At 38.5% G+C, this 27,364-nt stretch overlaps 1 protein-coding gene across 4 annotated transcripts in view; it reads left to right on the forward strand.

The window, feature by feature from the left end:
- Positions 1 to 27,364, forward strand: part of DPY19L3 (dpy-19 like C-mannosyltransferase 3) — an 82,571-nt gene that overhangs the window by 12,249 nt on the left and 42,958 nt on the right. For all 4 annotated transcript variants that reach the window (XM_079119906.1, XM_079119907.1, XM_079119908.1 and 1 more), the window contains exons 4-8: positions 16,554 to 16,644; positions 22,416 to 22,537; positions 23,208 to 23,353; positions 25,021 to 25,144; positions 25,684 to 25,818. In XM_079119906.1, the coding sequence (XP_078976032.1) occupies positions 16,554 to 16,644; positions 22,416 to 22,537; positions 23,208 to 23,353; positions 25,021 to 25,144; positions 25,684 to 25,818 (618 nt within the window). The remainder of the gene's footprint in view (positions 1 to 16,553; positions 16,645 to 22,415; positions 22,538 to 23,207; positions 23,354 to 25,020; positions 25,145 to 25,683; positions 25,819 to 27,364) is intronic.

Here is a 27,364-nt window from a genome sequence, read left to right on the forward strand (position 1 = left end):
CTGTAATCCCAGCAACTCCAGAGGCTGAGGCACGAGGATCCCAAGTTCAAAGCCAGCCTCAGCAATTTAGTGAGGCCCCAAGCAACTTAGCAAGACCTTGTCTCAAAAAAGGGCTAGGGATGTGGCTTAGTGGTTAAGTACCCCTGGGTTCAATCACCAGTACAAAAAAAGTCTAACCTCAATAGATATCATGGATATCATGGATATTGAGTGCAGCTCACCCAAGACCAGAATCTGCAGAAAGCACAGAAAGAGAAGTGTTGTGCAGAACTGATGAGAGTAAATAAAAAGAAGTGAAATTAATAAAGTTAAAAGTATTAGAGACAAAGTGACAGCCAAGGAAGACAAAGAACAGCAAACATATATAATTTGTGTCCCAAAATCAGAGAAACAAAACAATGAAACAGGAAAAAAAAAAAAACAAAAAAAACCACACACACATATACTACAAAGAAATTATTCAAGGAAACTTCCCCAAAATAAAAGAAAATTTGAAACTACAAAGTAAAAGAGTAAAGTAGGTCCTAGAAAAATATTGACTTAGAAAAATCATTAGCATAATTTAGCTATGAAATTGCAAGACTTAAAGAAACTTCTGGACATTACCAACATAAAGGTCTAGTTACCTTTAAGGGGAGAAACGGGCTTCCAAATTTTCCATGGTAACATTTAATGCTCAAAGGTCATTGAGTGCTGCCTACAAAATACTTAAAATGATTGCTACATTTTAACTTAGTCATTCCATCATGTGTAAAGGCAGTGTACAAACTCTTTTGATCCTTTATATATTTATATATATACACATATATACATACATACATACATACACACACACACACATACATATAAATGTATTTAAGAATACTTGAAGAAATTGGAAGAAGAAAATCCAGCTGAGAGATACTGTAAAACTAGAGCAGAAAAACTATCAGTGGGGCTTAATTTTTATTTGGTTATTTAATTAATTAATTTATTTATTCATTCATTTATTTTTGTGGTACTGGGGATTGAACCCAGGGGTGCTTGGCCACTGAGCTAAGTCCCCAGCCTTTTTCTTTTTTTTTTTTTTTTTTTTTTTTTTGAGATTAGATCTTGCTAAGTTGCCCAGACTTACGTAAAACTCATGATCCTCCTGCCTCAGCTGTAATTATAGGTGTGCCAAGCTCAAATTTATTTACTGTGGGACTGAGATTAGGTAAAAATGATAAAATGAAACTGGGATAATCTTTAATCTTTAACACTGTTTATATTTGATATAAACAGTTTTTATAATATGTTAATGTGTAATAATATTGTAACTGTGTAATGTAATAATGATAGAGCAATACAAATTAAAAAAGGGATGGAAAAAGAAAGTAAAGGATTATGGAGAAATCCTGATGTCTCTCTCATAATTAGAGGTCAAAAAATTCTATTTAAAACTGAAATAGAGATATAGTATATATGAAAGAAAACTCCAAGAAAAAAATTATCAAGGTCTGGGGTTGTAGCTTAGTGGTACAGCTCTTGCCTAGCGTGTGTGAGGCACTGGGTTCTATTCTCAGCGCTGCATATAAGTAAAATAAAGGTCCATAGACAACAACAAATTTTTTTAATTCTTAAAAAAATAATGTATAACTGGGCAGGGGATGAGTATAGACATCGTAAGATTGTCATGACTCATTATGGAAAGTCAGTTGTACTAGGCATGGAGATAATTAAGTTACAGTTATGAAGTAACCCCTAGAGCAAAAAGGTAAGCTTCCCAAATTAAAAGAAACACACATGCAGAGAATACCAAGCAGACACAGATCATATAGTGAAAGATTAGTTCCAAAAAGCATGACACAAAATATGCTGACACAAATGTACCCAAACATTTTTAGACAACTGAATACAAATGGCCTTTACCTACCTAATAAAATAAAAAGGCTGGTTTCTGTCTTGGAATAATGTCACAGACTTGGTGTTCTTTTTTGTTAATTTATTCATTCATTTAAATAAAAGTTGCCTCTAAAACAAAATAAAATCCTCACTAGAAATTTAAAAGTAGTTCTTAAATAACTCTTGGATCAAGAAGAAATTAAAAATGAATTTTTCAAAATTATAAATGAAATCTAGAAAAGGACGAAAACTACATTTTAGGATTATGGAACAGATAGAGCAATACTCAGTAAATATGTAGCTTTAAATATATTATAGAGTAAGAATGAATAAGCATAAATGAATTAACTATTCCTCTGAAATTGGAAAGTGAAGAAAATCTAGTAACAGAAGGAGGGATAAAGGTATGAGACAAAATTACTAAGTTGGAAAATAGGAAAACATGTCAAAAACGGTTGTTGGGTGAAAACTAAAACATTATTTACCCTCAGACACAGACAAAGGTGGGAGGGCAGTAAGGAAGTTGAAATACCAAAATAAAAAATAATTACAGAGATTATGAGATAACAGTAACTAAGAATAACTACAGACACCGTGAAGTGGGAAAGAGCCACAAGAGACTATTTTGTTTGATTCTCTGCAAATTAGAGGTCTTGAATGAAGTGGATGATTTTCTCTAGTAATATAAATTACCTAGAGTGACCCCAGAGAATATAATTTCTGTAGATGTAATAGGGAAAACTTGATAAAGATCTCCCATCCCCTACCCCTAAAAATACCAGATTCCACTGATTTTGTGCAGGAATTTTATCAAACTCATAAAGAATTAAAATGCTCTAGTACTGTTTGAACCATTCTAGGACACAGAAGAGGAAGAAAATTTCAGAAACATTTTTATAAAGTAGGCAGAACGCTGACACCTAAACTCTAGTCAGTTCTCCTTATAGCAGTTATCTTCTGTAGAGTGGCTGAGGACATGGAATTAGTGAATACTGAACCTTTTCTAGAGGAGATCATGTGCTTGCCTGTGCTTATACACATATATACATATATGCATATATACACACACATCACATGTAGATGGTAGTCTTAAGTGCTGGAAACCCATCCTGATAGATTCTTCTTGTTTTACAAAAGGGAAGTTGAGGCTCAGAACCATTAAGTGACTGGTCTGAGTCTGCCCTGCTAATTTTGCTAGGGTTGGAATTCAGATCCCCTCTAGCTGGCCCCAAAGCTGGAGCTTCTCATACCAGGCTGCCCTGACCTCTTCTGTCTTCATGGTCTTGTCATCCCGTATGAGAGCTGAAGAAAAGAAGCTAACCACAACCGGGAACCCTGAACACTGGACAACTTGAATTTTTCACAATTTCTCCGGCACTACAAATGAGTGATTGAAGACTAGTTTTTCATGTCTGTCCACAAGATGACTGCTAAAAACACTACAAGTATTGCAGAAAACACTACAAGTATTGATTTTTCGGGAGTGTGGGGTACTGGGGATTGAATTCAGGGACACTCGACCACTGAGCCATATCCCCAGCCCTATTTCGTATTTTATTTAGAGAGAGAATCTCACTGAGTTGCTTAGTGCCTTGCCTTTGCCAAGGCTGGCTTTGAACTCAGGATCCTCCTGCCTCAGCCTCCAAGCCACTGGGACTACAGGCATGTGCCACCATGCCCAGTCCAAATATTGATTTTGTTGACTTTATCATTACAAATAAATTTTAGTGAGTAGGCACAATTGCAAATAAGGAGTCAATGAATAATGAAAGTAGGTAGTATACAATCCAAATAATATTTAAAGAATGAAACTCAGAGGCAAGTCCTGCATATATATATATTAAAGAAAAAAATCCTACTGCTAAAAAAGTGAATTCAGTAGCTCATTAGATGTATGATACCCCATGAACAAGTCATTTTGATGCCAAGATTGCAAAAGACGTCGTTGGGAAACCTGTGCACATATTCATTTGCCATATCAGTACTGCAAAAGACACAAAGTATTTGGAAAAAAAAGTAGTATTTCCTTAGAGCATGTGTAACTTGAAAAAGGAAGAGATCAGTTGAGCCCACCACTTCAGTAAAATAAAAGAGAAAAGCCATGCAGTCATCTCGGATGACAGTGGAAAAGCTTTTGGCAAAATTCAATATCCCTCCTGTGGATGAAAACACTCAGCCTGCTAGGAATACAAGGGAACTTCAACCTCGTAAAGGGTATCTGTCCCTCAAGCCAACAAAGTCAGTCGTGAAAGACGGAGAGCTTTCCCTCTAAGATGGGGCACAAAAAAAGGATGTCCACTCTCTCCATCTGTATCATTCCTAGGGGTTCCAAAGGCACTTAGCAAGAAAGAAGTAAAGCTGTAGATGTTGAGGTCTTGTATATAAAACCCACTAAAAACTTACTAAAACTAATAAATTAATTCAGAAAGACTGCAGGACACAAGATCAATAATACAGAAATTGTGTTTCTATATAGTAATCATGAGCAAACCAAAAATGAAATTAAGAGAACGATTCTGTCTGCAATAGCAATGAGAAGGATAAAAGGAATAAATTTAACATGAGCACGGAACTTATACTACGTTTGTGAATCAGAAGACAGTTAAAAGGGTAGCATTCCTTGAGTTGATCTATAAGTTGATCTACAAGATCTACAAGTCATAGACCTAAATGTCTAAAACTATAAAACATTTAAGAAGAAAATATAAATAAATCTTCATGACCTTGAAGTAGGACAAGATTTCTTAGAAACAATACCAAAAGACTGAAAGAAATTGTTTCATCAAAATTATGTTTCTCTACACCACCAAGAAAATAAAAAGGCAACAGACTTAGAATGAGAGGAAGTTTTTTACAATTTTTGTATCTGCTAAGAGACTTTTACCGAGAATATGTAAAGAGCTGTTACAACTCAATAATAAGCAGCCCAGTTTTTAGAATGGGTACAGGATTTGAATAGACATTTCTCCAAAACACTGTATGGATGACCAGTAAGCACAGAAAAAGATGCTCCACATCATCAGCTCTCCAGGAAATGCCCATCAAAATTCCAATGTGGGAATACTGCTGGACAATCAGGCAGCTCCCATGGAGGCAGCTAGTGGGAGGCGTGGCCGTGCCCTGCACTGCCCTGACTAGCAAACAATACAGGGTGGGTGGCTAAAGGTGACCCCAGGAAACCAAGGGGCAAGATGTCTGCTTACACCTTCTTTGTGCAGACTTGCAGAGAAGAACATAAGAGAAATCCAGAAGTCCCTGTCACTTTTGCAGAATTTTCCAAGAAGTGTTCTGAGAGGTGGAAGACAATGTCTGGGAAAGAGAAATCTAAATTTGATGAAATGGCAAAGGCGGATAAAGTACATTGTGATCAGGAAATGAAGGATTATGGACCAGCTAAGGGAGGCAAGAAGAAAAAGGACCCTAATGCCCCCCAAAGATCACCACCTGTATTTTTCCTGTTCTGTTCAGAATTCTGCCCCAAGGGTTGGGGCTGCAGCTCAGTGGTAGAGTGCTTGCCTAGCACGAGTGAGGTACTGGGTTTGATCTTCAGCACCACATAAAAATAAAATGAAATAATGGTATTGTGAAAAGAAAATTCTTAAAAAAAAAAAAAAGAATTCCACCCCAAGATCAAGTCCATACATCCTGGTATCTCCATTGGAGGTACCAGTGTGGCAAAAAAGCTGGATGTGATGTGGAATAACTTAAGTGACAGCAAAAGCAGCCATACATCACCAGGCCACAAAGCTGAAGGAGAAATACGAGAAGGATGTTGCTGACTGTAAGTCTAAAGGAAAGGTTGAAGGTACAAAGGGTCCTGCTAAAGTTGCCCAGAAAAAGGTAGAGGAGGAAGACAAGAGGAAGAGGAGGACGGCAAATAAAAAACCTTTCCATGTCTCCTTGTGGATACCTTAGAGTAGGGGAGCACCCTGATTGAGATGTGTCTGTCTCATTAGGGTCCATTATAGAATTTGATCACGACAGAGTTGCTCTAGAAACAGGAAGTGGTTCGCATGAAGTGGGCCTGGGTGTCCAGAGCACCTCGGAACTGTATCAGAGTTGTACATATTTTGTACATATTTCCAAACATTTTTAAAATGAAAAATCACTCTCATGTCCTCCTCCCTCTGTGCACCTTGCTATTGGTGCATTTGAAGATGTTCCTGGCATTTCTTTTTTAATTTCTAAGGTGGTGTTAACTATATGGTTATTGGCTAGAATCCTTAATTATCAACCATACTTATCTATACTCTGTAAAAAGAGCAAAACAATGGAGACACGCTCTTTTTAAAATTTGTTCTAATTAGTTATACATGACAGTAGAATGCATTTTGATACATCATACCTAAATGGAGTATAACTTCTCATTCTTCTGGTTGTACATGAGGTAGAGTTACACAGGTCATGCACATGGGGTAATATTGTCCGATCCACTCTAGAATCGTTCCTACACCCATACCCGCTCCCCTCCCTTCACTCCCCTCTGTCTAATCCAAAGTACCTCTGTTCTTCCCTAGCCCACCCACCTTATTGTGAATTACCATCCACATATCAAAGAAAACATTCAGGGATTGGCTTATTTCACTTAGCCTGATATTCTCCAGTTCCATCCATTTACCAGCAAATGTCATAATTTCATTCTTTTTTAAGGCTGAGTAATATTCTATTGTGTATATGTGCCACCTTTATCAATTCATCAGTTGAAGGGCACTCACTCTTTAATTTTTTAATTTGTCATAATTAGTTCTACATGACAGAATGCATTTATACATTTTAATAAATCATACATAAATGGAGTGTAATTTCTCATTTTTCTGTTTGTACATATTGTAGGATCACAACGGTCATGCAGTCATATATTTACATGTGGTAATAATGTCTTTTTCACTCTACTATCCTTCTTACCCCCATACTGCTTCCCCTCCCTTTACTCCCTTCTTCCTAATCTAAAATAACTCTATTCTTTCCTAGCACACCGCCCCCGCCATTGTGAATTAGCATCTACATATCAGAGAAGACATTCAGCCTTTGGTTTTTTGAGTTTGGCTTATTTCGCTTAGCATGATATTCTCCTAACTCCATCTATTTACCCACAATTTCAATAATTTCATTCTTTAAGGCTGAGTAATATTCCATCACACACACACACACACACACACACATATTTATACCACATTTTCTTTATTCATTCATCTGTTGATGGACACCTAGGTTGGTTCTATTGTTTAACTATGATGTGGCTGCCTCCCAGTAGTATGCCGATTTTAAGTTCTTTGGGTATAAACCAAGGAGTGGGATTACTGAGTCAAATGGCTGTCCCATTCCAGGGTTTCTGAGGAATCTCCATACTGCTTTCCAGAGTGTTGCACCAACTGGCAGTCCCACTAGCAATATGATGTGCCTTTTTCCCCACATCCTCACCAACATTTGTTGTTGCTTGTATTCTTTATAATTGCCATTCTACTGAAGTGAGATGGAATCTCAGTGTAGTTTTGATTTACAGTACTCTAATTGCTAGGGAATGTTGAACCTTTTTTCATATATTTGTTGATTGATTGTATTTCTTCTGTGAAGTGTCTGTTCAGTTCCTTAGTCCCTTTATTCCCTTTATTGATTGGATTATTTGTATTTTGGGTGTTTGTTTTTTTTCATTGTTGTTTGTTCGTTTGTTTGTTTTGGCCAGTGCTGGGAATTGAACCCAGGACCTTGTGCTCGTGAGGTGAGCACTCTACCAACTGAGCTATATCCCCAGCCCTGGTGATAAGTTTTCTGAGTTCTTAATATATCCTAGAGATTAATGCTTTTATCTGAGGTGCATGTTTTAAAGATTTTCTCCCAGTCTCTAGACTCTCTCTTCACATTATTGATTGTTTCTTTTGCTAAGAAGTTTTTTTTAGGTTGAATCCATCCCACTTATTGATTCTTGATTTAACTTCTTGCACTTTAGGGTTCTTGTTAAGGAAGTCAGATCCTAGACTGACATGGTGGAGATCTGGGCCTGCTTTTTCTTCTAGTGTGCAGGGTCTCTGTTCTAGTGCCTAAGTCTTTGATCCACTTTGAGTTCCAGAAGGGCACTCACTCTTAATGTTCCTTGCTTGGCATTAAGGCTGTGGAGGAAGATGCCTTTTGTAGGGATCATAGCTCAGGGCGTGCACTGTGAGGCTGGACCTGTTGACACTGAGGCGAGCATCCATTTAGCTTCAGGTTGTCTCGTTTTTGTATGTAGTGATATAGCATTCTGCTGCCTTTCTTGTGGGAAAAGGGGGTCAGCTGGCGTGGGAAGTGTCCGATTTTTTTTTTTTTTAAGTACAGTAGATTTTAAACTTTGTTTTCAAACAAACTGTAGAACTGTCTTCATTGTCAGCAAAGAGCCACTGCATCAATGAACGTTCTAGATCCTTCTGTACTTAAATGCAATGTGCTGCCGTATGGGTTTTTTTTTTGTGTGTGTTTATAATGCTGAAATGTTTTTGAAGTTAAATAAACAGTATTATGTTTTTAAAACTGTTCCTCCCTGTAAGTCTAGTAACTTCTGTTTTACTCACATGGCCAGCTTAGGACTGAGATGAAGGAGGGGGCTCCTTGATTTTGTTGCATCTGAAGATCATTAAGATGAAGTGTGAACCAGTGAAGGTGTCGATGTAGGCAAGGCTCAGCAGCCTCCAGTCGTTCAGGAAGGCAGGCAGGCCAGCTAACTGTCCAGAGTTTACTCTTACCTTCACATGCACATAGGGTAATATGTCCAATTCATTCTACAGTCCTTCCTCCCCTCTGGCCCCCTCCCCTCCCTTCACTCCCCTCTATATAATCTAAAGCACCTCTATTCTTTTCTAGCCCCCACCTTATTGTGAGTTAGCATCCATATATCAGAGAAAACATTCGGCCTTTGGTTCTTTGGGATTGGCTTATTTCACTTACCATGAAGTCCATTTACCAGCAAATGTCATAATTTCATTCTTCTTTAAGACCAAGTAATATGCCATTGTGTATATATACCACATTTTCTTAATCCATTCATCTGTGGAAGGGCATCTAGGTTGGTTCCATAGTTTAGCTGTTGTGAATTGAGCTGCTATAAAAGTTGATGTGGCTGCCTCCCTGTTGATTTTAAGTCCTTTGGGTATAAACAAAGGAGTGGGATTACTGAGTCAAAGGGTGGTTCTATTCCAAGTGTTCTGAGGAATCTCTATACTGCTCTCCATAATGGTTGCACCAGTTGGCAGTCCCACCAGCAATGTAAGAGTGAGCCTTTTTCTCCACATCCTGGCCAACATTTATTTTTGCTTGTATTGTTTATAATTGCCATTCCGACTGGAGTGAGATGGAATCTCAGTGTAGTTTTGATTTGCATTTCTCTAATTGCTAGGGATGTTGAACCTTTTTTCATGTATTTGTTGATTGATTGTGTTTCTTCTGTGGAGTGTCTTTTCAGTTCCTTAGCCCATTTATTGATTAGGTTATTTGGTTTTTGTTGTTGTTGTTGTTGTTGTTATATTTTTTGAGTTCTTTATATATCCTAGAGATTAGTCCTCTATCTGAGATGCATGTGGTAAAGATTTTCTCCTATTCTGTAGGTTCTCTCTTCACGTTATTGGAATCAACCATTTCTAAGTACTAAATGTATCATGAAAAGTAGAGTGTCTTACCCATGATATGAGCTTATTCACCAGAAATGTAGATTCTTATTCAGTGTTTTTAAACTGGAAGCTTGTTTTGTGTTTCAGTGGTTATATTAGTAAATGGTGTTAACATTTTTCTCAGGTCAGGAAGGGGGTGGTTGCTACAATGGCAAATGGTGATAACTAAATATCCCTGGATGGCTGATGTGTACTTGGTTGAGTAACAAAAGGTACCATGTTGGGCGTGAGTGTCAGTTCTGCCTGGCGTTAACATTGGATATAGAAATTTGAGGTTATGGGGCGTGTGGGTGTGTGTGTATGTGTGATATTTCGGGAGAAAGCAGCATTTTCTTAAAAGTTCACTGTTTGGAACTTGCATATCTAAGGAGCTGTCCTCTCTACCCCGTCAGGTCCGAGATGGGTGCCAGTCATGGTCACAGTCTGATCTCCATTCATAGCCATTCCCTCTCCATTGAAACCGCTTGTCCTACATACGTTTCTTGAATTCTTCCACTGATTTAAGAACCCATGGTCATTAGGTTGGCCCTGAGGCACCTGCTCCAGGATTGTCCTTCCTGCTTTAGCCAGGCCCTTGTCACTCGGCAATCATTCTAAACTAAAACTGCTGCCGCTGCCAGGGCACAGCGTACGGGCCGACCTCATCAGATATGGAAGGGAAGCTCAGCCTGTAGTCCCAAGGGAGCCGTTTCTAACTGTGGAAAGGGGTAACTGTTTAGGTAAATGATGTTTGATGAAGCAGTTTTGGTTGTAGAGACTTCAGTTGAGGCCACTTGTCCCATTAGCTGCTTATTACAAGACCCCTGTTCTTACGGTTTACACTCCACCACAGGATACGCAGTGGACTGATGCTCTGCAGCTTCTCTGAGATGCTTTAAGTGGCATGATGTTACCACCAAAGGCTTAGGCTTAGCTCTATCTGGACCAGTGCTCTTGCAATGCCAACCTGTTACCTTTTTTTAAGTTAAAAGGACAGTACCTGTTTCCTCTAAGCACCTCTTTTCCAACCTCCTTACTGTTCTTGAGTGACAGTTGATCTTTTGGAAAGAACAGGCTTGTAATGTAGCAGCTATTGTCTGTCTCTCCCTTGTGTCTGTTCTTGTTACAAACATACTTGGGAATGTTGGATGCATTCATTTTCTTAATCAGTGTTCCCAAAAAGTTAAAAAAAAAAAATCACAATGTGACACTATTTCACATCCGCTAATAGGGCTCTAAGTTAAGGTAATAACAAGTGTTGACAAAGATGTGGAAAAATCTGAGCCGTTCTACATTACTGGTAGGAATTTTAAACAATGCAACCACTTTGAAAAATAGTCTAGTTGTTCCTCAAATACTTAACATAGAGTTACCATATTATCATTCTTGTTGCTGTCATTGAGGTGGGCTCTCATTATGTTCGTCTGTCTGGCCTCAGACTCTTGGGCTTAAGAGATCCTCCTGGTTCAGCCAACCCAGTAGGAGCCAGGACCAGAAGTGTGCACCACCATGCTTGGTTTACCATATAAACTTAGATAGTGTACTCATAAATATATGCCCGGGAGAAATAAAAGCACATCCACACAGAAACTTGAACACGGTGTTCATAGCAGCATTTTTTTTTTTTTTGTAATAGCCAAAATGTAGGAATATCCATCAGCTGATCAATGAATAAATTGTGTTTTGTCAATACGATGGCATATTATTTGACAGTTTTGAAAGTCATTACCAATACAGGCTACAACATAGCAGAACCTGGAGATTATTATGCCTAATGAAAGAAGCCAGGCAGAAAGAACCACATATTGTATGATTCCATTGCATGAAATGTCCGAAAGAGGCCAATCTAAAGTGACAGAAAGGAGTTTAGAGGTTGCCTCGGGCTGGAGGGTGTGAGGATTTGCAGACTGACAAATCAGTGATGTGTGGTTTCTTTGGGGGGTAATGAAAATGGTCTAAAATTGACTATAGGGATATAAGCCCAACTCTTGCGAATATAGTAAAAGCCACTGAATCATATACTTCAAATTGGTGAATTATGTGGTATATGAATTTAAGCTATTTAAAAAGAATAGAGGCATTAAAAAAAAAATACACATACATCTATCTTAGCCCAAATGCTAAGACCTCACTCAGTAAGAAAACTGATGTTTGGTAGAACTTTCTGTAATGATGGGAAGTTCTTTACCCATGGCATGCTGTTTAGTATGCTAACCATTAGCTAATGTGTTCAGGCACTGAGGAACTGGCTTTTAAATTTCTGTTAGATTTAAGTAAGGACATGAGGCTAAGGCTAATGAATTGGACTTTACAAGACTAGAAGGAAATCCCCAAGCCAGAGCTCTCCATTGTTACTAGTGTTTCTAACATTGCTTAGGAGATACCAGCTGCACAACATCAGAAGAAGCAGAAAGTATAAAAATTGGAAAGCAAAAACGTAAAAGATATGATTTGCAGATGATGTGATCAAATAACTGGAAAACCCAAGAGAATAATCGGGAAAAAATACTATTATAAGCAAAAAGTAAAATCAGCCATTTGCAGGATACAAAATTAAGTATGTGGAAACCAAAATATTTTAATTTAAAATTTGTTGACTCAAAAAATTAATAGAGAAGGAAGAACTGGAATGGGCTTGTTTGGTGCTGCCTGGCCACCCTCTTCCACTTCCTCTAGCCCCTGACCCCCAGCTCTCCTGGACTGCTGTTGTAACCTCTTCTTCCCTCAGATGATGACGCTCTCTCCTGTTTCACTGAGAAGCAGAAGCATAACAAAGTCATGCTTCCACACCACAGCTGCCTGATTCCTGCCCATATGTGCTGACTTTTCTTCTTGTCACTTTTCTCCTGCCTCTTGCTGAAGCACGTTGCTCTTGGAATCGAGTTTCTCTTTCTCTCTTTTCTCCCATCCTGGAAGAAAACGCGTATTGTGACCCCACTTTCCCTTTCTGATACTGACCCATTTTTTTCATTCAACTCAGCACCAAAATTTTCCAAAAAGTTGGTCAACCAATAGTTGGTTCCTGTTTCTTTCTTCTGAATGTCTCTTTCTTGAAACTGCTGCATTCAGATTTTAAGCTTAAGTGTTCTTGTGGAATCACCAGTGACCTTCAGGATGCTAAATTTTGTGGTCATTTCTCAGGCCTCATTTTACTTGGCCTGTTAGCATTTTTCCTGGGCTTCCAGGATACATTCTCCTGGGTTTACTCCTGTCTCTCCATCTGGTTCTTCAGCTCTTTTTGAGCCTCCTGACCTCTTTTCACCATGGCAGAGAACCCCAGGACTTTCCTGCCCTTCCTCATTTCTGAAAACAGCTTCCCGTTAGCCTTAAGTACCATCTTCATACTGGGGACTCCCCATGTAGACCCTGCTCAGACTTCCTCTGCACTCCAGGCCTTTGTATCAGCCACCTCTTTGGCCACCTTCATTTAGATGTCCGGTAGGCATCTTAGGACCAAAGAGTTCCAAAATCAGGCACCTAGCCTTCTCTGCCCTCAGCTGTTTCTCTATAGGTCTCCATATCTATAAAATGCGCCTTCACCCTTCAGCAGCTCAGGCCAGAAATGTTGAAGAACCAGAACTCTCTACAGATCCTCCCACTCTACTTTTACAGATTTTAGATTCCAGTCATCTTTCAGGACTTCAGCCTATTTCTTCACCTGGATTATAACAGCAGTTTCCTTACTGGTTTGTTTTGTGGTGTTGGTTTGTTTGTTTGTTTGTTGCTGTGAGTCTAAATAGTCCATTCCGCACAGCAGTCAGTGTGAACCTGTTAAAATCATTTTGTGTCTCAGTTCAAACCTCTTCACATTCAAATTTGTCCTGTCTTAAACTGAACTACTGATTACTCACACATGCCCTACACCCTTTCTAGCTCTCAGGTACAAGCCCAAAGTCCTGACACCTACCAAGACCAGGTGATCTGGCCCCACATGACCTCTCTCCTGCCCCTGCCACCCTAGATCTCATTAACTGCCTTTTCTGTCCCCTCTTCAGGCCACCTGCCCTCCTTGCTATCCGGGGTCTTTGGGCTGATCTGCCTGACTGGCAGGCTCTTCCCTCGGGTATCCACATGGCCCCCCGCCCAGCCTCTTCACCTCTTGGGGTTTCCATTGTGTCCCACCTATGAAGTCATAGCACCTCCCTGTCTGGCCCTCTCACCTCCATTCTCTGCTTGACTCTGCTTTCCCCGTAGCACTCGACTCCTGGTATAATTTGGATTTTGCTTGATTATTTGCTCTCTTCTCCTTCTACTCTAGAGTATAAATTTGATGAAGGCAGAGATTTTTTACTTTTTTATTCCCTGCTGACTCTCTCAGCAAAAAAAAAAAAAGTTCATCACTTGGTGATCAGAGGTACTTATTGAGGGCTGGGACTTTGGCTGAGTGGTAGAGCACTTGCCTATCTTGTGCAAGGCCCTGGCTTCGATCCCCAGCACCACAAAAAATAAAAATTTAAAAATAAGGTATTTATCAGATGAATGAATGAGGAAGATAGATTGGGGAAAGATGCATAAAATCCAGTGAAGAAGCTGGTTTAATAGTTGAGGCAAAAGGAAGTTAGTTCTTTAATTTTGATACCTATTTCCTTGATCGGTCATTTTCCTTTGTTTACAATGCATTGTTCTTTCTTCTTGAGACATAAACTCCTTGGGGTCGGGGACTCAATTCTTCGGCCTTTTTGTTTCCCTAGCCAGTGAATGTTCAAGTAAGTGCTGAGGAGGGGCAGTTCTCATTGGCTGCAAGCACTTGGGTCACCTGTGCTTTCTCTCCTTGTGCTAACATTTTGCAGTTACTCTGTTCCACACTGCAGATGGCATGTCTTCCCATTGAGTACTCCAGCACAGCCAGAAGTCTCTGGAGCAGACAGGGTTAATCCACACAGTAGGAACTACGGTAGCACCAGGACTCCGATTGCTTCAGCGCAGGCCCAGTGCAAGGACCCTCACATCCGCCGCAGCCTAACCTACGCGCACACGCCGCATGGCAGCCCTCATGTGTCAGGGCTCTGATCGACTCTGGGGCAAGAATCATTCCATTCTAACAGATGGACATGAATTTAACCAGACAGTAAACCATGTATGTGCCATAAATATGTTTGCTGAGGGCATGATTCCCAGTGCAGAACTTTAAGAACAGCTGTCTTATCATGCACCACTGTTTCTTGGTGAGATGATTTGTTAACCTAATTCTGAAACGAATCACATTCAGGAAGTTAATCGTTCATTGCCCCCCTGCCCAACTACCAGCAGCCTAATTATTTGGGAGGGGGTGCAGTTTTTATAAACAAAAGTTATGAAATTAGTTTTAGAACTCTTTTTTAAATTAATTTGATGTGTTTCCAAATTTAATGTTGTCTAAAAGGTCTTGTTAACCTTTCCTGCATTGCCAGCAACTTGACTTAATGCCTGAGAGGGATGCAAATCATTCATTGTGAACAGCCATTTTTTTTCCCCCTCGATGCTGTTTCCTTTTAGTACTGATACTAAATTATTATATAAACCACTAGAGTGGTTTTTGCTGTACTGTCCTTTAAAAACGCAGTTCTTTTGTCTTTCTACTTCTTTTTCTCATTATCTTCAGAGATGTTTTCATTCTCTCCCCAAACATCCCTTTCCCTGTGGAACCTATGCAAATTAAAATGTGGAATATTTGTTCATTTTGCATTCTGTAGAGGGTAACTTCTATTGACGTACATTTTCATTGGCATGATCCACCAGGCAAAGTATAAATTGCTGTAAAACTGGAAAAGTGTTTGAGTAAAGCAGATGTTCTCTTAGCATGAAGCAGATGTAAAACTTGCAAGTGTCTGTCTAATAAAGTATAGCATTTGGTTCTATACAGCTGGTGCCAAGATTACCAATTAATCATGTTTGAATGCATTTTTACTAATTAGATCCCCCTCTGTTTTTCACTGTTCTGGGTATATTAAAGAGCAGGGTGGGGCACACAAGCTTTCTACTTTTAGAACTGCGAGCAGTGCCCTCCCTCCATTTTTATAAAGCTGGTTTTTTAATTTCAGAACTTATATTGGAAATGAAGCCCATAGATGTGGATGACTAATTTTCCCTCCAGTTGTCATTGTAGGTTTGATGTTAGGATATTCCATCAAAAGGAGCATTTAGTACTTCCCTTTAAGGCAGCTGGAGAAAGGAAGAGGCCTGTAATTAACATTGTTGGGGTATTTTTCCCCCTTTATTTGCGTGGACAAAAGCAATTATGTGGTCAGTTGACATCAATTCACGGCCTGTATGGTTATTTGACCCAATTAGAGTTCAAACAATCCTGAAATGAGCCTTACCAATTTGGGGTTTTTTGTTATCAAAAGCAATGGAACGATTTTTCTCGAAGATTGAAGATGACTGGGTTAACATCACTCCTGGGTTACCTTTGCTGCTGTGAACAACAGCCCAAATCAGTAGCAACTATGAAAACTAAAAAAGCTGTATTGTCCTATATGGACCTTTCTATAAAGAAGTATGCTAATAAAATTAAATTTCAGAACCCCGTGGATCCTTTTTTCAATGTTTAATTTCCCCAAGCTAAATTGGTACAGATCCTAGGGCATGGTTTTTAGAACACTGGGGTAAATAAATGAATCTGGTGTGACATAGATTGTAACTTTCTGTTTATGTACATTTTTATGTGTATATTAGATGCACTATCTAAGAGTATTAATAGGATTATTCCAGAAAGTCTTCCTCATACTCACTGCCCTGTCTCCCCATATTTTAGTAAAATTTAATTTTGTGTAAAATAAATTGAAACATAAACTTAAATAGAACGAATTACAAGTATCTCCACTTTTAGAAATGGTTTAGTGTGGAAAACTTTAAATATCCACAGAAGATAAAATAGTGTAACAAGTCCCAAGGTATCCATCCCCCCAATTTCAACAATCATCAGCCTTCTATGGTTCAGGTTTGTCAAGATTCTTAGGACGATATTCTTGAGTCTGCATTTGCCGAGTTGTTCTTCTCTTTAAAGTTGTAGTTGTGTAACCTGTTTCTTCAGTGACAATACACATTTAAACAAAACTAGGTCACATAAACCCAGTACATCTAACTTTATTTCAGGAAGTGGAGCGAGAAATCTCATTCAGAACAGAATGTGGACTGTATTACTCCTACTACAAGCAAATGCTGCAGGCGCCAACCCTCATGCAAGGTAATTACAATTAACAGTTTCATTCGGAGTCTACTGCATCTTCACAGAATTTTAGTCAAAGCATATTTTGCACTAAAGCATCTTCAATGCTTTAGAGAACTTGTATAGTTTCATACTCTGTACTTGTGTATTTTTTCCTTGTTAACTTCTAATTGTTTCATGAGAATGTTTTACTCCGGAAGAGCTTATATAATATCTTATGTAACTCTCCTGGCCTTGCCTTCTATCTCTGTTCCATCCCCAAAGTCATCTCTCTGTCGTTTTTAAGTTTTGTTGATTTTTTTTTGGTGATGATTTTGGAAGACGTCTTTGTAGGAGAAAGGAGTGTGATCTAGAAATGGAAACAGTGGGTATTTTGGTCCTGAAAACTAAGTTGTCCCTTTTGTTCCCAATGTGCCCATTCATTTCTTTATTTTGCAGTTGCCATCTTCCTACATTCTCACTTTACCTAATTGGTTTAAAGTTCACTCTCTGCTCTTCTTCCATCTAGTGGAAACCCCCCAAAGAACCTCTTCTACTTACTATATCCTTAATATCCATAGCCTGGATACACATAGAGAATTGCCCTTTTCTGGGCTTTGGATTCAGCTGTAATATTTTTGGTGAGGATTCTTCATGGGTGATGTTTTCTACTTCTAATGTATCACAATAGGAAGCATGAAGTTTTGTTTTGTTTTGTTTTGTTTTTGTGCCATAAACACAATTTTTAAATCATTTGGTTTCTATGTTGGTAACCAGATTCACTCATAATAAAGCTAATTACCCACAACCTTTCTCTTAGTGCTTTGAGCAACCATTGATGATTACTACCTATCTATTGTGCAAAATACAATGACTAAAGAATAATGACATCCTAATTCTCTCCTCATGTATTTATTAGTTGGAACTCTCTTCTGTAGAAAACCTTTTTTTCTCATCACTTGTTCGGTTACCCTGAGGTTCAGTTCATATGAGAAAGACAGGTGAGGTATTGATTTGACCCCATATGGTCAATCCTCGTTATCACAAATTCCATATTTCCAAAATCATCTCACTAAAATTTATTTGTGATCCCAAAATCAGTATTTATGGCACTTTCACAGTCCTTCATGGTCATGTCCAGAGCATCAAAAAAATCTTAGTTACCCACATGGATGTTCTCAACAGAGACGAAAACAGGGCCAATGTTCTGCCTCTGGTTTCAGCTCTCAGACTATGGTGTCCTTCTCACAGTCTGTGTAGGGTCATGGTTTTTTACATTTTTATGCTGTTTGTTGATGATTTTGCAGTTTCATGTAGCCCCCAAGCAGAGTACGAAAGCGCTATCAAGTGTTCCTAAGTGCAAGAAGGCTGAGACGTGCCCAAAGAGAAAGCACGTGGGTTTGATAAGAAAATGTGTGTGAGATAAGCGTTGTGCAGGCATGAGTCACAGTGCTCTTGACTGTGAGTTAAAACTAAATATATTTAAGAAAGGGTCTTCAAACAGAAACACACATAAAACAAGGTTATACATACCAGTTGGTAGAAATATATAATCATAAACTTGCAAAAACCCAACCCTTTATGTCCCGTTAGTTCAGTATACAGTATTTCACTTCTTATTGTAACTTTATAGAACATAACTACCATGAATAATGATAATAAACTGTATTTACCAGTTTTCAGAATTATGAGTTGCTTCTCTAGCATCCTCTAAAGCAATGGTTTTGATTTAGGAGGGGTCAGTTTTACCCCTAGGAAGACATCTGGAATATCTGAAAACATTTTTAGTTGTCAAACTGGAGGGAATGTGCTACTAAAATCTAGTGAGCAAGAAGGTGGGGTGCAGCCAAACTTCCTACAGTGCACCCAGCAGCCCCCACAACAAAGAACCATCTGGTCCAAAATGTCACTGGTGCTGAAATTGAGAAAGTGTTCTCTTAAGTATCAACTATTTGGTTGACTTGTTTCAATTAATTTGTCATTCATTAAGTTTATTTTTTTAGAAAATTTCAAACATAGAGAAAGGTAGAGATAATGCTGTAATGAATTTCTGTATATCCTTCATTCAACTAAAATAGTAGTTACCAACTCAGGTCCAATCTTGTTTTCTCTATATCCAGGCCTTCAACCTAGGTCGTTTTGGAATAAATATCCAAAACATCCCTTCATCTATAAATATATCAGTCTGTTTCAATAGTCAGTATTCCTTTTGTCTTAACAGACTTTTAATATATTTGGAAATGCAAATAATGTCTCTGTTGCAATCATTTAGCTGTTTCCTTAAATCTATTAGTACCTTTTCATCTTTTTTCCTGTAATTTTTTGTTAAAAATGCATATTAATTTGTTGGATAGTTCCCTGCTTTCTGAATTTTTCTGGAGCCCCATGGTGTCATTTAATATTTCTTCACTGAATTTCCTGTTAATTGTTAGATTGAGGCTTGCTCAGATGTTGTTCTACTATTTGGTAAGAGTACTTCCTGGATGGTGTTCTGTACTTCACATTGGAGGGTACCCAGTGTCTGTCTGTGGGCGAAAAATAATCCATCCATTACTAAATTCTTAGTTAGGTTTCCCTTTAATTGTTTCAGTGTGATTGATGATTATTACCTACATCCATTAATTATATATTCATTTCACATAAAACGGTGATATTGTGGGCTGGGGCTATAGTTCAGTGGCAGAGCGATTATCTTGAACATGCGAGGCATTGGGTTCAATCCTCTGTATCATATAAAAATAAACAGTCATGCTGTCCATCTACAACTTAAATTTACAATTTAAATATATTTTTTTAAAAATGGTGATATGCCAATTCCATCATTCTTTCTATCATTGCTGGACAGAATTCATCTCTAAAGAAAAACATTTTCTCAGTAACTATTTGGTGAGTCAGTTTAGTTCTTAAAGATGGAATAAATATTAGTCCTTTCCCTTTGTCATTTTTTAGAATGAGTCACCTTTCTTCTCTCTCCTTTTTTTTATTTTTTTTTTGGTACTGGGGATTAAACCCAAAGGCTCTTTACCACTGAGCCACATCCCCAGTCCTATTTATTTATATATGTATGTATGTGTGTTTTGAGTCAGGGTCTCACTAAGTTGCTGAGGCTGTCCTTGAACTTGTGATCCTCCTACCTCAGCCTCCTGAGTTGTGGGGATTGCAGGCATGTGCCACTGCACCCAGTTTAGAATAAATTACCTTTCTAGCATCCAGTTAAGATTTTGCTTTTTTGGGAGGGGGCAGGCACTGGGGTTGTGACTCAGTGGCAGAGTACTTGCCGAGTAAGGCACTGGATTTGATCCTCAGTACCACATTAAAATAAATGAAGTAAAGGCATTGTGTCCATATTCAACTAAAAAAATATTTTTTAAAAAAGATTTTGCTTTTTAAGTGTCATCAGAAACTTATGGATTTTTAATATATTTGATGTGTTTTGATGCTCAACTACCTTCTTATATTCAGATTTCTCAGTCTGGATGCAGTTTGGAGTGCCCTTCAGGTTGCCTGCTGTCTTTTTGTTATGACCACCATGGTCTCTGACAACTCCCTTGCTTTTTGTGGGGGCATGACAAAATATCCGAGGCCCATTTTGTATATTTTCTACCCCTGACCTAGAATCAGCTCTTTTGCCAAGGAGCTCTAGTTCCTTTTAAAGACTATAATTTTTGTGTTGGAAGCATTTATTGCTACTAGGTTGGTCTTTGTGTCCAGGCCTTTGTAGTGAGCAGAGCTAGGAAGTATGTTTTTTTTTTCTAAGAGAAAATATGAATATAACTATTTTCAGAGCCAAGTTGTGATAACAAATTTGTATTTTTTAATTTCATATTTGTATCTCTTCTTAAATTGAAATTTTTGATTCCTTATATTAATGTTATCCCTTCTATGCTATATGCAGATATACAAGCACACACACACACACACACACACACACACACACACACACATACACATATATATATATATGTTGATTTTTCAAAGTAATAATAATATTGCTACTAACAGTATGATTACCTGGAAACAGTTCAAGCTGTCTTTGTAGTTTCTTTTCACCTTAGGATATAAACTACCTAGGGATGTGTGATGATATTCCTTTGTTTTTCAAATCACTTGAAAGACTTCTCTCTGCAGGACCAAGCCACTAGCTCAGATTTTTTGTTTTATCTTGCTTTTGATTTTTCAAGAATTGTGTGGCAAAATTTTTTATTTAATATTTTTAACTTATAAAATGTTTACATGGGTTCAAAATGCTAAGTGAAGCCTTCAGGGGAGTCTCCTTCATCCCTGGACCCCCTCCCACCCTGTTTCCTTCCTTTTTCGTTGTGGTGGTGCTGGGACGGCTTTGTGCACGCAAGGGCACTTTACCACTGAGCTCACCGTTGCTGAGACTCTCTTTGAACTTGTGATCCTCCTGCCTCAGCCTCCCTAAACCTCTGGGATTACAGGTGTGTGCCACCCCACCTGGCTGGGGTTGGTTTCTAGTGAGGCCTCTCTTCCTGGGTTTTAGAGGCCCCTTCCACTCTTTGTCCTCACATAGCCCTTCCTCTTGGCTAGCAGAGGAAAAGGGTGTGTGAGTTTGAAAACAAGGGAGCATAAGCTCTTGTGTCTTCCTGTAAGGACACCAGCCTTTCAGACTAAGTCCCCCCCTTCTGACCTCACTTAACTTTGATTACTTCTTATTGGCCCTGTCTTCAAATACGGCTACACTGGGGTTAGGGGCTCAACATATAAATTTAGTGGGAGCATGGTTCCATCCCAACACCTCCTACCGATGGGCATGTGGGTCATTTCTGATCTTTTACCATTATAGATAGTTCTGCATGAATGACCTTGTGCCCATGTCACTTTGTATTTTTGCCAGTCAGTCTTTGGAACTGATTGCTAGCTATGGGCTTCCTGGATCAAAGGACAAATGCGCATCACTTTGTTGCATGTTGCAAAATTCTTCATAGAGGTGATACCATTTTGCATTGCACTGCAGTGTGGGAGAGTCGACTTCTTTGAAATCTCACCAACACAGTAGATTGTCGAAGGTCTTGATTTTTGCCAGGCTGATAGGTGAGAAATGGTATCTCAGTGCAGTTTTAATTTGCACCTCTTTTAAGAGCAGCAAGGCTGAGCATCTTTTCCTGAGCTAAAAGGACAGTATGCATCTTTTCTTCTGGAGTCATCCACTCATACCTTGTGTTAATTAGTCAGCTTGGTTTCAGTATCAAATGACCTCAGTGTAACAATGGATTTCTATAACAACTGATTTGTTTCTTGCTCCCATTGTGTTTGCTGAGAGGCAGCAGCAGCTCTGCTTTCCCCTACATACCCTCTCATTCCAGCCTCTCTTTGGAACATGCCAGGGTCTTGGTAGAAAGAAAGAGTAAGAGTTGGTGGAAACCCGTCCCCTCTTAAACCTCTGCTCAGACACGACATGTGTCACATGCACTGACGTGACGTTGTACTGAGCAAGTCAAAGGGCCCAGCCATCCTGGGCGGTGCTGCACGTCACACGCAAGACAGTGTGGGGCATATGAAATCCTCTTGCCTGAACTCCTACAGAAAAACATGTGTCTGCTTTTTTCATTGCGGTCCCAAAAGTTTGTTTTTGTCACAAAAGTTTTAATGTACTGTGTTTGCATAAATGTTTAAACTTTGTCTGTCTGACATATGTGAAGCTCCTGAAAGGTAGCACTGTTTTCTTGCTTACTGTTACAGCCCCAATGCCTACCACATTCTCTGGTACATGCTAAAGAATATATAATAACTTCAAATGAAGCAATAATTATAACTTTTTTCTCTGAATTTTCCAATATCATTCTTAGGTTTTCGTGGCTTAATTTATGATAATAAAACTGAATCTATGAGGACAATTAACCTCCTTCAACGAATGAATATTTACCAAGAGGTTTTTCTCAGTATTTTATATAGAGTTCTACCCATACAGGTATGTCATATCCTGTGACATGGAATTGTTAATATCAGATGAAAGTCGAAATCTGCCATTTTGAATTGAAAATTTCACCCTGTGTTCTCTGATCTTCAACTGGTTTGGTAGAAAATCAAATACCCTAATTTTTTTTTCCATGTATACTGTGAATTTTACTTTTTGTTTATATGTTATAAGATATTGCTGTTTGTTTACATTATATAAGATTGTTACATATAGGTATTTCCTGGTTTATGGTGTATATATAAGATTCTTACATATAGGTATTTCCTGATTTATAGTGTAGTACATGTGTGCAGTCTAGAAGCTGGTAATTATTTTCATTTGGAAACGCGTAATCACTCCTATTTTATCTTTGAAATTAAATAAAATTGTAAGATTAGCACATCATAATGACTACTTCTCATGTGAACTAGGCAAAACTGGACAAAGTTAGGTGTAAAACTGTCTAAAGTATGGAGGCAGAACTCTCAGGGCCAGCCAGCCTTCCTCTCCTGCTTGTGGGAGGAAAGACCAGTGTTCGCACCCACTGGGAAGGTGGTGTGGACCGGCTGCTGGAAATTAATGGCAAGCTTCTGAATACTGAATTTCTACTGTCACATTTTTTAAAGGTCAGTAAGATGGGTTGTGGCTTCTCTAACAAATTTTTTTTTATTTTCTTTTATAGAAATACTTAGAGCCAGTTTATTTTTATATTTACACCTTATTTGGGCTCCAAGCAGTCTATGTCACAGCCCTTTACGTAACCAGCTGGCTCCTTAGTGGTACCTGGCTATCAGGACTGCTGGCAGCTTTCTGGTATGTCACAAATAGGTGAGTTGGAATCGTATGTCTCTCTTCCTTTCCAGAGTGAAACTAGAAAATGAAGTTACTTTATTTCCAGTACAAAGAAATTTCTTCTGCCATATTTGGTTGTGATCATTTTCTCCTTGGTTCACCTAGTGGTTTACTAGTTTTTTCTTAGTTGGTAAGGTAGGAAGTCTTATTTATCTGTATTTCCAGCTGAGAAACAGAACACTGAATTGTAGATCAAGAAAAATATCTAATAATCCCAGTTCCATTACCTGTTTGCTATGTGATCAGTATTTCTCCAGCCACATATCTCATCTCTTAAAGAGTTGTAATAGTATCTTTACCATCAGTCCTAATAGATTGTGTGCCGTTCTGAACTTAGAAAGCATGAAGCACTGTACAAAAGTATTAGAGCCATATGAGATAGAACTTTTTAAAAAATCAAGATATATTGAAGACATATTAAATCGAGATATATTGAAAAGATACATTGCCTGACCTACATGAATATTCAGTAGGGGAATTAAAATTCAAGCATGAGTTCTTACACAGATTTGTTTTGTAATCCTGAGTAAATTATTTTTTTATAGCCCTATTAAGTGCTTACTATGCCAGCTGCTTTAAAAAACACTTTACATGTATTCTTTTACAACCCTATAGGGTAGGTACTATTATTATGTCCATTTTAGTTTTTAATTCATTCATTCATTTATTTATTTTTGTGCCCGGGCTTGAACTCAGAGGCACTTAACCACTGAGCCACATCCTCAGCCTTTTTCTTTTTTCTTTTTTTTTTTTTTAAGACAGGGTCTCAATAAAGTTGCTGAGGCTAGCTTTGAACTCACAGTCCTCTTGCCTCAAGCCTCCCAAGTTGCTGAGATTACAAACATGTATCACCACGCCCAGTTATTATGACCATTTTGGAGATGAGGAAATTGAGACTGAGAAGGTTGTTTTATACATGCGCACACACACACTGAATGCCTAGTATGTGCAGACGTGATTCCTGGTATTGAGTGTACAAAATGAACACTTACCTGTACTTGCCCTCTGGAAGTTCCCATTCTAGAGAGGCAAGAAGTTTTTAAAAACTATTGCCACTGATAAACCAGATGCAGATGTGGCCTTAACACCTGTAATCCCAGTGTCTCGGGAGCTTGAGGCAAGAAGGTCACATATTCCAAACCAGCCTTGACAACTTAGTGCAAGTCTGTCTCAATAAACCAAGAAGGACTAGGGATGTAGCTCACTGGCAGAATGCACCTGATACTCCAAATGAAACAAAACAAAAATCATTGCCAGCCACAAATTGAAGACTCACATGTGAAGCACTAAAGAAATACAGAGAGGCAGAATACAATGTCATCTGTTGACAATAATGAAGGTAGAGAATAAAGTAAGGAGTGGCTAGGCATGCTGCAAGTGAGGCATGATACTTTCATGGGCTCAGTAGACTAGCATGGACTTGAATCCCAGTCTCACCACTTAACTGCATACCTGTGGATGATTGCTTAAATTTTCTCAGCCTAGTTTTATGTTATGGGGATGCTGATGATAAGTACAGATTTTACTATCGAGAGTCAATTACCAGAGTCTAAGTATGGTTGTACTTACATCTTTCACTTTTGATCTTTGGGGAACTTACCATAAAAACTTACCATTTTGGCACTTGTGTTCTCTTTGTGCAGAATAGATACCACCAGAGTTGAGTTTACCATCCCACTGAGGGAGAACTGGGCCTTGCCCTTCTTTGCAATTCAGATAGCAGCGATTACATATTTCCTGAGACCAAACTTGCAGTCTCTTTCTGAAGTAAGTTCCTATGAAACTTTATATATTTTTAATTTCCCAATTTTATATAAGAAGCTTTGAAGATTGTGAGGTGCATAGTGTCCCAATCCATGTGAATAGTTCTCATTCCATGACCAAGTTTTTAGCTCAAGTTAAATTTTCTTTTTCTGAGCTTTTTCCTACTTTGCAAAGAAAATGTTTTCATTTTCTATGTTAAAAATGTACTCTACATAATCTACCCTTAAATAGTTGCAGCAAGCCCACACACACTTTCTGTGAAACTGTCAGAATTTTTAAGCCATTTGCTCTTGAGATGTGATTTGGTGCATTATCGCCTCCATAATAGTGTGGAATACACATACCGTATGTGAATATTTATATGCAGAGTGTCACTTTAGGATATTTAGAGCTTAAATAACAAATGCAAGGGTTTTCAGAGCAACAGTTTATGGTTTTTCTATTTGGTTTATAGAAGATATTGGCTGCTCTTGAGAAAACTTGTCTGCAGGGTTTTTTATTACTAGAGACATGTAAATTATACAAAGGTTTTCTTTTTACAGAGGCTGACACTTCTTGCCATTTTCATATCAACTTTTCTCTTTAGTCTGACATGGCAATTTAATCAATTTATGATGCTGATGCAAGCAGTAGTGCTGTTCATACTGGACTCCTTAGACATGCTGCCAGCTGTGAAGGTAATCTTTGCTTTCGTACCCTGTGTGTGATTTTCATTGTTTAGTGCTTTATACCACAGGACCAGATGAAAATATGCAAGTACTTAATGACAAAGTTGAAGCTCCTTTTTACATCTAATGCAAATATGCCAGGGTCAATTGAAGCTAAGTAATTTATGCAGCCCAGTTTGACAATCTTAACTTTTATTCTGCTTATTTTGTGTTAAAAACTAGATCTATTTGGTACTTAAATGCCTAGGTCAATTTTCATCTAGAGATATGGCTTTAATTTTAGAATAGAAGATAGCTCTCTTAAAATTTCTTAGTATGTATCACCTTTTTTTTATAGGATCCTAATGGGCATATAAGGATTTTTATGTAGTACTAAAATTTTCATAGTAGGATTTGATCAACAGGGGATGCGAATCCTCACTGACTAGCCAAATGACACATGTGGAATAAGGAAAACCATATCTGTCTTCCAATGTGTGCTTCTTGAACATTTAATTGTGGGGTTTGTTTGTTTGTTTAACCCAGAGGTGTTTAACCACTGAGCCACACCCCCAGCCATTTTTTTTTTTTTTTTTTTTTTTTGAGACAGGGTCTCACTGAGTTGCTTAGGGCTTCTCTAAATCGTGAAGGCTAGCTCTGAACTTGCAATCCTCCTGCCTCAGCCTCCCAAATCACTGGGATTTAGGTACGCAGCACAGCACCCAGCATGTGTAGAAATGTTTTAATGTGCTTTGTACATTTTTAAAATTGCTCATAGCTAGTCACTTAAGTATTTTCCAAGTATAATAAAATATTATCTGCAGATCTAAGGAAGCAGTGTGCCCCATTGTGATGTGTTCCCTGTCAAAAGAGATGCAGTAATCTTTGGAAAGTGCCAGGGTCTAAATTAAGAAGCATTAAAGTCAGCCCACAAACATGTTTTGTTGATAACGTAGGCATTACTGAAAATGCCAGCAAACCCAGAACATTATTGGCCCATTCCATGATGCGTGCATCATCCCACTTGGGAATAAAGATATGGACAGCTAGATCAACTAGAAACATGAAAGACGTCCGTCGGTAGCCATGGCGAATGCTGCAAGTCTGGAGGGAAAGTCCTTTTGAGGCAGGAAAGGTTTCACAGAAGTGAGAGGCAAGAACTGGGCCACAAATGAGAGACTTTGGGTGGAGAGCAAGTAGGGGATAGGAAGGAAACATGCAGTGGGGAGAGCAAGACGATTGGGCAGGAGTGTGCGTGTCCTCTGCAGGTCGGGAGCAGTGAGCACCCACTCACGCCAGCATAAACAAACTGCCGCCATTTTCCTGTAGTGTAGTTCTGCAGTCAGTGTCAGACGCCTGAAGCTCTCTTCATCCTCTCACCGACCCTTCTGCCCAGGAAGTTTGTCCACGTTATGTAATCAACCGTGTTCATTTTAATTGTAATCATAGAAAGCTGAAAATGACTTCCGTCCATATCAACGGGCATAATTAAATGAATTTTTGGCATATTTATGTACTAGAGTACTTATATATATATATATGTATATAATCATTAGGTTTCCTTCTTTTTTTTTTA

Source organism: Sciurus vulgaris, assembly GCF_902686455.1.
Source record: "Sciurus vulgaris genome assembly, chromosome: 17".
Taxonomy (NCBI): Eukaryota; Metazoa; Chordata; class Mammalia; order Rodentia; family Sciuridae; genus Sciurus; species Sciurus vulgaris.